This window comes from Crinia signifera, chromosome 4, assembly GCF_055691185.1.
Source record: "Crinia signifera chromosome 4, ASM5569118v1, whole genome shotgun sequence".
NCBI classification, from domain to species: domain Eukaryota; kingdom Metazoa; phylum Chordata; class Amphibia; order Anura; family Myobatrachidae; genus Crinia; species Crinia signifera.
The window spans coordinates 310969875-310983333 of record NC_139220.1 but is presented as its reverse complement, the minus strand read 5'-3'; the positions used below and the strand labels follow the sequence as shown (position 1 = coordinate 310983333).

Here is a 13459-nt window from a genome sequence, read left to right as displayed (position 1 = left end):
TAAAATAAACACACACCTGAAAAATAAAACTTTAATACATCCAAAGCCCACACATACTGATACTTACCTATCTTGAGCCCGTCGGTAGGTCCCTGGGTCCAGTGCTCCTGGGTCCGGGCCTCCATGGTCCTGGTCCGGAGTCCGGAATCCGGTGCTCCAGGGTCCGGGGCTCCATGGTCTTGGTTCCTGGCTCCAGGGCTGCAGAGTCCGGGGTCCAGGATCCAAAGAAATCCATAGGGGTACCTGTGGAAGAAAATCCAACTCACCAAGCTCATCTGGCGAAGATCTGTCCTCTCCAGTCCGACGTAGTCCTGGTCTTCAGAAAATAACAAAGACCGGACTGTTCCGGCCTGTACCCGAGACGGACTGAGGAAAGACGCAGAGAAGTTTCATCTTCCGTGCCTCTCCTCCGAATGATTCTATTGGCCGCCTAGCGGCCAATCAGGAGCTGAGAAAATCTTTATGCATGGTGCCTCTTTACGCTCGGCACACAATTTTATTCTCCCTCCACGCCCTAGTGGATGGTAGGGTATTAAATACTGCCTGTCGGCACATGTCGGCTCAAAAAACAGACAAAAACCCCACACACATGAAAAATAAAACTTTAATACATTCAAAGCCCACACATACTGATACTTACCTATCTTGAACCCATCGGTAGGTACCTGGGTGCGGTGCTCCTGGGTCCGGGCCTCCATGGTCTAGGTTCGGTGCTCCAGGGTCCGGGGCTCCAGGGTCCAAGGTCCGGAGCCTTGGTTCCTGGTTCCGGGGCTGAAGAGTCCGGGGCCTTGGTTCCAGGTTCCGGGGCTGCAGAGTCCGGGGTCCAGGATCCGAAGAAATCCATAGGGGTACTGTACCTGTGGAAGAAAATCCAACTCACCAAGCTCATCCGGCGAAGATCTGTCCTCTTCTGTCCGACGTAGTCCTAGTCTTCAGAAAATAACAAAGACCGTATTGTTCCGGCCAGTACTCGAGACGGACTGAGGAGAGACGCAGAGATGTTTCATCTTCCGCGCCTCTCCTCCGAAGGATTCTATTGGCCGCCTAGTGGCCAATCAGCAGCTGAGAAAATCTTTATGCATGGTGCCTCTCTACGCTCGACATACTATTTTATTCTCCCTCCACGCCCTAGTGGATGGTAGGGTATTAAATACTACCTGTCGGCACATGTCGGCTCAAAAAACAGTCAAAAACCCCATGTTGACCTTTTAATTGTCGATCTAACCCATGTCGACCTAATGGATATGTCGACTTAAAACAATGTCGACCTAACCCATGTCGACCTAATGCATTTGTCGGCCTAAAGACCTGTCGACCTAAAACCATGTTTACCTAAAAACATGTCGACCTATGTGTATGTCGATCAACTGGTGTCAACCCAGTGCTTGGCGACCATCATTGTGTCGACCAATCGTCTGTATCCCCTTGCCAGATATAGTGGAGTCAGTGGTATACGCAGAAGTAATATCAGATATAAGGTATTCTGTATTATGTGTAGGTTTTATGTGTTTGGGTGAAATATGGTCTCTGTTGTTTCAGGCATACCTGTAGTTGTAGTGCTGGATGCCGTTGCTAACGAAGTTGGCTTGCTTGTAGTAGTTGTGGCTGTTGAAGAAAATTAGGTTTGCATTAATTAACACTAGATAATGGGGGAAATTTACTACGATAAATTCGTGAAATAAAATCGTATTTGCATACGTAAATACGATTTTTTTGGGCATATTCGTATTTTTGGCATTTACTGTACTATGCCAAAAATACGAATTTTCGTATTCGTATTGATGGGACGTTCGTATTTGTATTTACAAATACGAATGATTACACCATCGATTGAATTTGACGGAAATCGGTTCCTGATTTTACTAATACGGCCGCTAATTAGCGTGAAACGACCGCAAATGGCCGGCCAAATACGGCAGGAAAATACACTTTACAGTATTTTCCTGTCGTATTTGCTTTAGCCTGCACGGTTCAGTCAGATCCGTGCAGGCTTCAGTGTTAAAAAAATAGAAAAATAAATAAATAAAAAAAACGGCGTGGTGTCCCCCCCAGCCGTAACCAGCACCAGGCAGAAAGAGCCGACGCTGGTAATAAAAAATCAGGAAACCCGGCAAATAGGGGTTCCCCGATTTTTTTACAACCAGCCCCAGGCTCCATGGCCGGGACTGGTTCCCAAAATACGGGGGTCAAAATAACTATTGGTCCCCCGTATTTTAAGAACCAGCCCCAGGCCAAACCAGCCAGCAGGGTAATGTCACAGACGGGGGACACTTATTAGATTAGATTCCGCGGCCAAAACATTAACCCTACTGACCAGTCAGCCTGGCCAGGGGTCCCAGGGGAGTGGGGGACCCCCCCCCCAATAAAGGGGTCCCCCCCCTCCAGGACATACCTAACCAGGCTGAAGCCTGGTGCTTTCCCCAGTGACCCTGGAGCGGTGGTCACTGCGGATTCAGTGTAAAAGAAAGAATTAACTATTGTTTAATAATGTGGAAATATGAGGCCCAGCAAGCCTTGGAGAACCACAAGTCACACCCTGCGGGGCATTAAAGGGCTCGCTGGCACTTGTAGTTCCACAGGTCTTAAAACTAGTAAAATAAACACACATACACACACATGAAAAATAAAACTTTAATGCATCCAAAGCTCACACATACTGATACTTACCTATCTTGAGCCCGTCGGTAGGTCCCTGGGTCAGGTGCTCCTGGGTCCGGGCCTCCATGGTCCAGGTCCGGGGCCTTGGTTCCAAGGGCTGCCGAGTCCGGGGTCCAGGATCCGAAGAAATCCATAGGGGTACCCAGGGCCGGTGCAAGGCACCGGAGCGCCCCAGGCGAGTCGGGGTGGGAGCGCCCCGGTGCCTGGGGGGGGGGGGGGTGGTACCTGTGGTGGACACTGTCGGCGTCCCTGCAGTGCTGGAGCGCGCAGGGGTGTCCGTGCCGCGGGGGTACCTGCGGCGCTGTCACTGTATAAAGCTGCTGGCGGCGGTGGTGTCCCTGCAGTGAATAGAGAATAACTAGCGCTATGCGCGCGACGGCGCGGGAATCGCTTCTGATTTTGAAAACACTTGCCGCACGCTGATTGGCTGAATCTCAGCCAATCAGCGCGCGGCAAGTGGTTTCAAACCCAGAAGCTCTTCCCACGCCGTCGCGCGCATAGCGCTAGTTATTCTCTATTCACTGCAGGGACCCCGCTGTCGCCAGCAGCTTTATACAGTGACAGTGCCGCAGGTACCCCCGCGGCACGGACACCCCTGCCCGCTCCAGCACTGCAGGGACGACGACAGCTATATGCTGGGGGTGAGGTGCCTAGTGGTGGCGCCGGCCCTGGGGGTACCTGTGGAAGAAAATCCAACTCACCAAGCTCATCCGGCGAAGATCTGTCCGCTTCTGTCCGACGTAGTCCTGGTCTTCAGAAAATAACAAAGACTGGACTGTTCCGGCCAGTACCCGAGACGGACTGAGGAGAGACGCAGAGATGTTTCATCTTCCGCGCCTCTCCTCCGAATGATTCTATTGGCCGCCTAGCAGCCAATCAGGAGCCGTGAAAATATTTATGCACGATGCCTCTCTACTCTCGCCATACTATTTTATTCTCCCTCCACGCCCTAGTGGATGGTAGGGTATTAAATACCGCCTGTTGGCACATGTCGGCTCAAAAAACAGTCAAAAACCCCATGTTGACCTTTTGACTGTCGACCTAACCCAAGTCGACCTAATGCATTTGTCGCCCTAAAAACCTGTCGACCTAAAACCATGTTTACCTAAAAACATGTCGACCTATGTGCATGTCGATCAACTGGTGTCAACCCAGTGCTTAGCGACCATCATTGTGTCGACCAATCGTCTGTATCCCCTTGCCAGATATAGTGGAGTCAGTGGTATACTCAGAAGTAATATCAGATATAAGGTATTCTGTATTATGTGTAGGTTTTATGTGTTAGAAAACCGAAGGCTGATTAAGCTTGAGGTGACATAAACTACTGAAGGAATCTGAGCTGCCTGCACTTTAGGTTGTGTGTTTTTGCTAGGGGCTATGATGATAAAGTATTAGCCAATTAGGGAGCTGGATAGGAGTTCCACTTCCTATAGATAAGAATAGCCAGGAAGTCAGTTGATCTGCCTCTCTGGCCGGTTTTCCCAAGGAGAAGGTTGGTTTCTGGCACCCTCCTGCAAAACCCCTTTATCGCTAATTATTCACAGCTCTTTCGTTAATTCTGTACCTTATCTTTCCTTTCTCGCTCTCCTTCTTCCTTCCTCCTCCTTGGGTGCTGTCAGCTTTGTTCCCAGAGAGCCCACCTGCTGCTGTACGGCCTAGCCATGCCGCGCCCACGCAGAGTCTCCCACCCCCCAGCCCACTTCCTACAGCCGGGCTCTCCCGCTGCTCCGTCCCCGCCTGCCGCGGTGATTGCCGGGCGGGGCAGGGCGGGAGGACGGCGGGGAGAGTGGGCTCGCGGCGGCGGGTTGCTGACGGTGACGCGTCATCTGCAGTTGACGCGGCCACCCGCGCTACTAGGCCGTGACCCACTAGCGCGGCGAGCGCTTCCGCTGGGGGTAGTAGCAGCACCCCCGGCGTGCCCACACCAACGGGGCTCCGGCAGACGCAGTGCAGGCCTAAGGGGGGGCGGCACACGGAGCGCGACCCTGGCAAGCCAAGATGGCCGCCGGGTGCCCACATGGGGTGTCACCCCACAGGCACCCGTGGTCGGGGCCACAGGCCGGCTGGGTGTCCACCCTGCTTCCTCTGCTATCCCCATTCTGGCCATTAGGCTGGCCACAGCGCAGCCAGCGCTCATGATGCCTGCATCTGCTCCGGCATTACAGGAGCATGGTAGGGGGAGGGGCCTGTTGCCCTCAACTCCCCAGCGGTCATCTGTAGGGTCCCCTATGTCTCCCCTGCATAGGGCCAGGAGGAGATGGCTTAGCAGGGCCCGACTACTCCTGCAGCGCGCCAGGCCCAACCCAGACGCGCAGGCGGCCGTTACCCCGGCTGGGGGCATTGGACTACCCCCTGCGGCCTCTCAGCAGGCAGGCACCAGTATTGATATGGCTGTTGTGCAGCAGCTGGTGGGTCAACCGTCGCCACAAGGCTCTGGGGCGAGGATATGGGACCAGGTTTCTGTGGTCCCATCTTCTGGGGCCCCCGCTGTACGGGGTGCCTCATCCCACGTCCTGGCGGCTCTGAGTCTGCCGTCTTCAAGTAATGCTCCAGCTGTCGATGCTGTCCAGGCGATGCCACCGCAGCAAACCCCGGTGATCCCTGGTCCTGCGGCCATGCCGGTGGAGGTGGCCGGTCCTTCCGGATCCGCAGGTGCTGCACCAGTAGGAGCTGTTCCAGGTGGGTCTGAAAAAACACGCAAGAAACGCAGGCGCAGGTACTCCCGTACCTCTTCTTCCTCGAGGTCTGACTCTGTGACCTCCGGGGAAGAGGGGGGACATAGGTCCAGATGCAGGCGCTCTAGGAGACACCACAGGTGCTCAAGTCTTCCAGTGGCGACTCTGGCTCCCCGCTGTATCCCAGGGGGGAAGTGGTCCACTGCGAAAATACGGCAGTGCTTAGAGGCCTCCTGTGCAGCGTCAGGGATAGGATAAGGGACGGGAAATATTACAGCTTCTTTACCATACGGCGCAAGACGAAAAGGATTATCGAGGGGGAATAGGCGAAGAGGCGTATTGTACGTATCAGAGGTGGCTCCGGGGGGCGGACTTGGTTGGTGAGCCCTGTCCTCCTTATGTTTGGCAGGTCATCAGGCCGGCATGGAGGAACTAGCCATGTGGGCTATTGCTAAAAGGACGCTGCATTGTTACTAAGCTGGCTGGCTTGAATGGGAACAATTCAGACTGTCCGCCTCCCAAACAGGTAAGGCCCCGAGTGATGTCATGTTAGCATTTGTATGGAGTTTGTACTCCGGAGGGCATTCAGTGTCAACTGTGAGACGGCTGTTGGCCGGTGTGTCGTTCTTCTCATCTCTGTATGGGAGATCGGACCCCGGCCGGTCTTTTCTTGTGTCTCGGGCCTTGAGAGGCTGGCGGCGCGCTTCCCCTGTGGCTCCAGATAGCAGAAGGCCCATTGCACCTAGGCGGCAATGATCTAGGCCGGTGTACTGCCTTGGAACTGAGGTCTATTATTATCAGAGACCTGCACATTGTGGCGCAGACGCTCCCTTGCTGCCGGTTAGTCTGGTCCTCAATGATTCCCAGGCGGGTCTGGAGGAATGCTAGGTCAGGGCCCCGCTTGGATGGCGCACGGAGAAAGGTTAATGCTGCGGTGCAGCGGTACCTGTTGGCGAATGGGGGAGGGGTCATCAGGCATGACTCCATCATCTATAAGCGGGGTTCCCTGTATAGGCCGGACGGTGTCCATTTGAGTCCAGAAGGAATCACCATCTTTCTGGACGATTTGTTTAGTTGTTTTAGTTAGAAGTGCTGTGCGTTGTTAGGGTGGCGTTGCTGTGGCCTAAGGCCTGGCTTGTGGCGGTAAAGAACAGTCCTTGTTCAAATGGAAGTAGTATGAGTATAGTGGGGTGCGCTCTCCCGACAGTGATACGTCACTAGCCCATGCTCCTTGGACAGGGGATGGGCTACACCATCCGCACGTGTGGGTTGCGTTGGGAGAGTTGAACACCAACGATCTGTGAACGGTGTGATGTCATCTTATCCTTCTTTTCTCTATGACCGTTCTTTAGGGCCGCCACCCTCTTTTGTAGATCAATATAAATAGCTGTCAATCAATAAATTTGACAGTCGTATTGAAATGCCAGCACTTGTGCCTGTTTCGTTATTTTAGTGTTAAGATTAGATAAGTTTAGATACGTTTATTAAAGTGTGGGGCATAAAGATTGCCGATGGTAGGTTTATGGGTGAAATATGGTCTCTGTTGTTTCAGGCATACCTGTAGTTGTAGTGCTGGATGCCGTTGCTAACGAAGTTGGCTTGCTTGTAGTAGTTGGGGCTGTTGAAGAAAATTAAGTTTGCATTAATTAACACTAGATAATGGGGGATATTTACTAAGATAAATTTGTGAAATAAAATCGTATTTGCATACGAAAATACGATTTTTTTGGCGTATTCGTATTTTTGGCATTTACTATGCCAAAAATCCGAATTTTCGTATTCGTATTGATGGGACATTCGTATTTGTATTTACAAATACGAATGATTACACCATCGATTGAATATGACGGAAATCACCATTCAAAAGAATGGTGGTTCCTGATTTACTAAGCGGCCATATTGCAAATACGGCCGCTAATTGGCGTGAAACGACCGAGAATGGCCAGCCAAATACGGCAGGAAAATACACTTTATTTTCCTGTCGTATTTTGCTTTAGCCTGCATGGTTCAGTCAGATCCGTGCAGGCTTCAGTGTTAAAAAAAATAGAAAAATAAAAAAATATAAACGGCATGGGGTCCCCCCCTCGGCCGTAACCAGCACCAGGCAGAATGAGCCGGGGCTGGTAATAAAAAATCAGGAAACCCGGCAAATAGGGGTTCCCCGATTTTTTTCCAACCAGCCCCAGGCTCCATGGCTGGGACTGGTTCCCAAAATACGGTGGACAAAATGAGTAGGGGTCCCCCGTATTTTAAGAACCAGCCCCAGGCCAAACCAGCCAGCAGGGTAATGTCACAGCCGGGGGACACTTATTAGATTAGATCCCATGGCCAAAACATTAAACCTACTGACCAGTCAGTCTGGCCAGGGGTCTCGGGGGAGTGGGGACCCCCCAATAAAGGGGTCCCCCCTCCAGGACTTACCTAACCAGGCTGAAGTCTGGTGCTGTCCCCTGGTGACCCTGGAGTGGTGGTCACCATGTTGATTTAGTGTAAAAGAAAGAATTAACTATTGTTTAATACTGTGGAACTATGAGGCCCAGCAAGTTCCCTTGGAGAACCACAAGTTCCAGCATGCAGGGCATTAAAGGGCCCGCTGGCACTTGTAGTTCCACAGGTCTTAAAAATAGTAAAATAAACACACACACACACACACACACACACACACACACACATGAAAAATAAAACTTTAATGCATCCAAAGCCCACACATACAGATACTTACCTATCTTGAGCACATCGGTAGGTCCCTGGGTCAGGTGCTCCTGGGGCCGGGCCTCCATGGTCCAGGTCCGGTGCTCCAGGGTCCGGGGCTCCAGGGTCCGGGGCCTTGGTTCCAGGGTCCGGGGCTGGTCCGGGGCTCCAGGGCTGCAGAGTCCGGGGTCCAGGATCCGAAGAAATCGATAGGGGTACCTGTGGAAGAAAATCAAACTCACCAAGCTCATCCGGTGACGATCTGTCCGCTTCTGTCCGACGTAGTCCTGGTCTTCAGAAAATAACAAAGACCGGACTGTTCCGGCCGGTACCCGAGACGGACTGAGGAGAGACGCAGAGATGTTTCATCTTCCGCACCTCTCCTCCGAATGATTCTATCAGGAGCCGAGAAAGTCTTTATGCACGATGCCTCTATGCTCGACATACTATTGTATTCTCCCTCCACGCCCTAGTGGATGGTAGGGTATTAAATACCGCCTGTTGGCACATGTCGGCTCAAAAAACAGTCAAAAACCCCATGTTGACCTTTTGACTGTCGACCTAACCCATTTCAACCTAACGCATATGTCGACTTAAACCATGTTGAACTAACCCATGTCGAACTAATGCATTTGTCAACCTAAAGACCTGTCGACCTAAAACCATGTTGACCTAAAAACATGTCGACCTATGTGCATGTTGACCAACTGGTGTCAACCCAGTGCTTGGCGACCATCATTGTGTCGACCAATCGTCTGTATCCCCTTGCCAGATAGAGTGGAGTCAGTGGTATACGCAGAAGTAATATCAGATATAAGGTATTCTGTATTATGTGTAGGTTTTATGTGTTTGGGTGAAATATGGTCTCTGTTGTTTCAGGCATACCTGTAGTTGTAGTGCTGGATGCCGTTGCTAACGAAGTTGGCTTGCTTGTAGTAGTTTTGGCTGTTGAAGAAAATTAGGTTTACATTAATTGACATTAGATAATGGGGGGAATTTACTAAGATAAATTCATGAAATAAAATCGTATTTGCATACGAAAATACGATTTTTTTGGTGTATTCTTATTTTTGGCACTTACTATGCCAATTGGCATGAAACGACCGCGAATGGCCAGCCAAATATGGCAGGAAAATACAGATGGGGCCGGGCTCATCTTTGCAGGGGATGGCGATGGCGACGCCATCGCCATTCCCTGCTCCCGCGCCATCTGTGTGTCGGAAGGGGACGCGCGCGCACGAGGTGCGCGCGCGTCCCCTTCCGACGGTGCTGCCGTCCCCTTCCGGCGGTCGCCCGGTGCCCACACCGGGCGCCCGCACCCCCCCACAGCCTCCTCGGGTCCCCCCAGCCCCCCTCGAGCGGGAGGCGGACAGTATTGCGTCCGCCTCGCCGGCCGGCCGCCCGGATACTGAGACGCGCGTGCGTGGGGGACGCACGCGCGTCTCAGTCAGATGGCGCGCCGTGTTGCTGGCGGATCGCCAGCAGCATGCTGCTGGCGATTCGCCAGCAAGCATAAGGCCGGCGCCGTCTGTACACTTTATTTTCCTGTTGTATTTGGCTTTAGCCTGCACGGATCAGTCAAATCCGTGCAGGCTTCAGTGTAAAAATAAAATAGAAAAATAAATAAATACATTTAAAAAATGGCGGAAAAAAACAGGCAGAAAGAGCCATGGCTGGTAATAAAAAATCAGGAAACCTGGCAAATAGGGGTTCCCAGATTTTTACAACCAGCCCCAGACTCCATGGTTCCCAAAATATAGGGGACAAAATGAGTAGGGGTCCCCCGTATGTTAAGAAGGGATGCAGTTAAAATCCCGGCGGTCGGGATCCCGGCGTTCAGAATCCCGACGCCGGAATCCCGACCGCCGAAATCCCGACACATTCTCCCTCCGTGGGTGTCCACGACACCCCTGGAGGGAGAATAAATTAGTGTGCCGAGCGTAGCGAGGCACCGGGCCCGCTGCGTGGCGAGCGCAGCGAGCCCGCAAGGGGGGGTGATCCACGTCCCCCCCTTGTCGGCATTTCAGCTGTCGGGATTCCGGCGTCGGGATTCTGAACGCCGGAATCCCGACCGCCGGGATTCAGTACTGAATGAGTTAAGAACCAGCCCCAGGCCAAACCAGCCAGCAGGGTAATGTCACAGCCGGGGGACACTTATTAGATAAGTTCCCGCAGCCAAAACTTTAACCTTACTGACCAGTCAGCCTGGCCAGGGGTCCCGGGGGAGTGGGGACCCCCTCAATAAAGGGTTCCATCCCCCTCCAGGACTTACCTAACCAGGCTGAAGCCTGGTGCTGTCCCCAGTGACCCTGGAGCGGTGGTCTTCGGGCTGATTCAGTGTAAAAGAAAAAATTAACTATTGTTTAATACTGTGGAACTATGAGGCCCAGCAATCCTCCCCCGCAAGCTGGGACTTGGAGAACCACAAGTCCCAGCATGCAGGGCATTAAAGGGCCCGCTGGCACTTGTAGTTCCACAGTATTAAAAATAGTAAAATAAACACACACACAGACACATGAAAAATAAAATCTGAATACATCCAAAGCCCAGCTTATTTGTTTACAGTACCCCCAGGACCAATCATCCTCATCCAGTCAGCATAGTAATGCTGGCACACAATGGCAGCTCATTCACAGACAAGCTACTGTACAGTTCTCTACGTATCATTTTATCAAGACACAAACCAGTTTCTCTTTGTTAACAAAATGTTAGAATATCTTACACAATGGCATGAGTCAAGGTATACCCATAATTAAACTACTGTAAAAGTTAGAGAATATGAAAGGGATATGAAAGTTGGGTTCCTGCAATGTACTGTGGCCCTTATTCTGATTGAGTCGGATGGCTCCGAATGCGGACGGACGGCCGATTGTTGGTGTTTGTGCATATGCGGAGGCGTATCTGCACATGTGCGAACGCCTCACACATACGAACACGGCTTGAGTTCCGTGCAGAAAATGATTGTACGGAACCATCCGAGCAGGGGGTGGAGAGGGGTGTGAAGGGCTGTTTGGGCTCATTACTATATGCGTACGCCCCGCGTTTCATGGGCGTTCCCATGAAAATGCTGGGTGTACGTATGGTAATGCGGCCGTGACGCATGTGTGGGGGGCGGACATATGACATAGCCGGAATGCCAGCTGCCGGCCCATATCCCTGCTTTCATTTGGAGAAATGTCTGAGTGGTCTGGACCGCTCGGTCCAACATTCAATGGTCGGCGACCATCGGAGAATAGGGGAGGTTCCCACAGATGGGGGAGGTGTTCACATGAAACATCCACTCGCGGTCCGTTCGATCGGTGTCTTACCGCATTCGGCCGGTGTGAGTGATCCGTACGGTAGGCGGGGCTAAGAACACTCGGTTCCTGTCCGAAATACGCATCCGTCCAATTCAACTAGAATAAGGGCCTGTATGTTGATCTTGTAGGTCAACTCCACAAGGACAAAAGGGTTTACAATATCTTAACAAATGTCTACAATACAATTTGTCAAACGTGTGTCCTACAGTAAGTTTAGGTCCTCATTTCTCTTGGCTTTTTATTACAAATAGCTTTGTACTGAAGAGATGCAAATAGAGTGAACAGGTTGTCATATCAAATGCCACGTGGTTGTCCTACTGCTAGTGCCACGAAAAAAAAACAGCCTTATGCAGAGTTATTGTGTACCAATGTGAGAGATCTGGTACGGCATAAAAAAGAAATGCCTCAATTTGACAGTGGCACTTCTACCTCATACCCATTGGTGTAGCCACCACCCGGCAGACCCCGCCGCGGCTTGGAGGAGCAGCGCCAGCGGGGTCTGTGGCAGGCACCGGCGCCTGTTAGGGACAGGCAGTGTATCATTGCGCTGCTCTGCTCCGGGTTCCCTGCTGAAATTGACAGCCGCCGGTGCCATATAGAAGGAGAGGACAGCAGAGCGATGGCTCAGTTGTCCAATCGTGTTTGACATAGCAGCCTGCGGCTCAGTGACTGGCTGAGCACGCAGGCTGCAGGGATAAGGAGGCATGGAGGCTGCTCTAGTAGAGAGGAAAATGCAGGCTCTCTCCAGTGGCGGGCTGAGCCAGGGGCAGGGTGACATGTGCCCCCTGGGCCACACCATAAGCTAGTGTCCTGGGCCACCTATTTCTGGTGGTCTAGTGGCTAAAGCTGGCAAGACCCAATAAGCACTGCTGGCATTTGCGGCCAACGTAATAGCAGTGGCAAACAAGCTCTGGAGGTCAATGTTTCCACTGCACTGTGCGCTGCTTGCACACTAATTCAGACCTAACTACAGCACGCAGATAACACAGAACACTCCAGGCTGTGCACACATCCCCAGCTCTGCTCTCTATTCTCCTCCTCTCCGTGTACTGCTTGCTTCCTCCAACCCTCCTCATAGCAATGCGGCCGGCCAGCTGCCAGTCTGTACAGGTCACCGGCAGGGATCTTCAGATAGCTATGGTGATCCTGTTCCTCAGTAATTGATTTACAAACCTGGTCAACAACCTCAGGCCACACGCAGGAAAGCCTACTTAAGCCGACAGAAGGTAAGCAGACAGTAAAGTGCACCGCACTGCCTGGCTATCTCACCGCCGCGGTGAGGGGGAGGGGTAATCCCACCTGGCAAAGAGCCTGCAACCCCTGGCATCAAGCAGGCAACCCATGGAAATGAGCATGTAGGTATTTGTGTAATGTGGCGTATTGTGTAATGGGCATTGCAGTGTGTGGCATATGTATTGGGCATTGTGGTATATGGCATTTTGTGTAATGGGCATTGCAGTGTGTGGCATATTGGTTAATGGGCATTACGGTGAATCACATATTGTGTAATGGTCATTGCGATGTGTGGCATAATGTGTAATGGACATTATGGTTTGTGGCATAATGTTTAAGGGACATTATGATGGGTGGCATATTGTTAATGAGCATTTCAGTGTGTGGCATTTTTGTAAAGGGCATTAACCCTTGAAGCAAGAACACAAATACTTTTTTGAAATGTGCGCATTCTCTATTTTTTTAATGTCTATTGGTGGGGCACATGTTTAATGTTAAAACTGGGAGCCATATTGTCAAGAAACAGCCCTGTTTGTTTTACCAGAATGCTATTGGGGGGGGGGGGGGGGGGGGCGCAGGAAACTTTTTTGGCTTTGGGGAGCAAATTTTTATAGGTTCACCACTGCTCATACCAATGTATCATTAGAGTGGGGGAGGATTGCGTTAATGCTAAGGGGTTGATCCAAAGGGTTCCATTTTAACGCTGAAAACGGCACTCTAATTAAGCCTAACTTGCACCCTTCACAAGGCCGAATTCGCTGAAAATTGCTGTAAAGTGCTCCCGAATCAATCCGCACCCTTTGGTGGATCGAGACTGGGAGGAGACAAAAAAACTAAATCTTGCGCCCAAAACTATTTATTGGGTACTTGAGATGCCCACTCTCCAGGGCGTACTCTGCAAAA

The 13459-nt window shown here is 51.6% G+C and overlaps 1 protein-coding gene across 18 annotated transcripts in view; it reads right to left on the bottom strand.

Moving 5' to 3' along the window:
• Positions 1-13459, bottom strand: part of LOC146075814 (uncharacterized) — a 122893-nt gene that overhangs the window by 62454 nt on the left and 46980 nt on the right. For 8 of the 18 annotated variants that reach the window (XM_083185432.1, XM_083185436.1, XM_083185441.1 and 5 more), the window contains exons 9-11: positions 8910-8969; positions 6892-6951; positions 1546-1605 (exon numbers count right to left, since the gene is read on the bottom strand). In XM_083185432.1, coding sequence (XP_083041558.1) covers positions 1546-1605; positions 6892-6951; positions 8910-8969 — 180 coding nt within the window. The remainder of the gene's footprint in view (positions 1-1545; positions 1606-6891; positions 6952-8909; positions 8970-13459) is intronic. The other 10 variants (XM_083185438.1, XM_083185448.1, XM_083185442.1 and 7 more) reach the window with 2 other exon arrangements.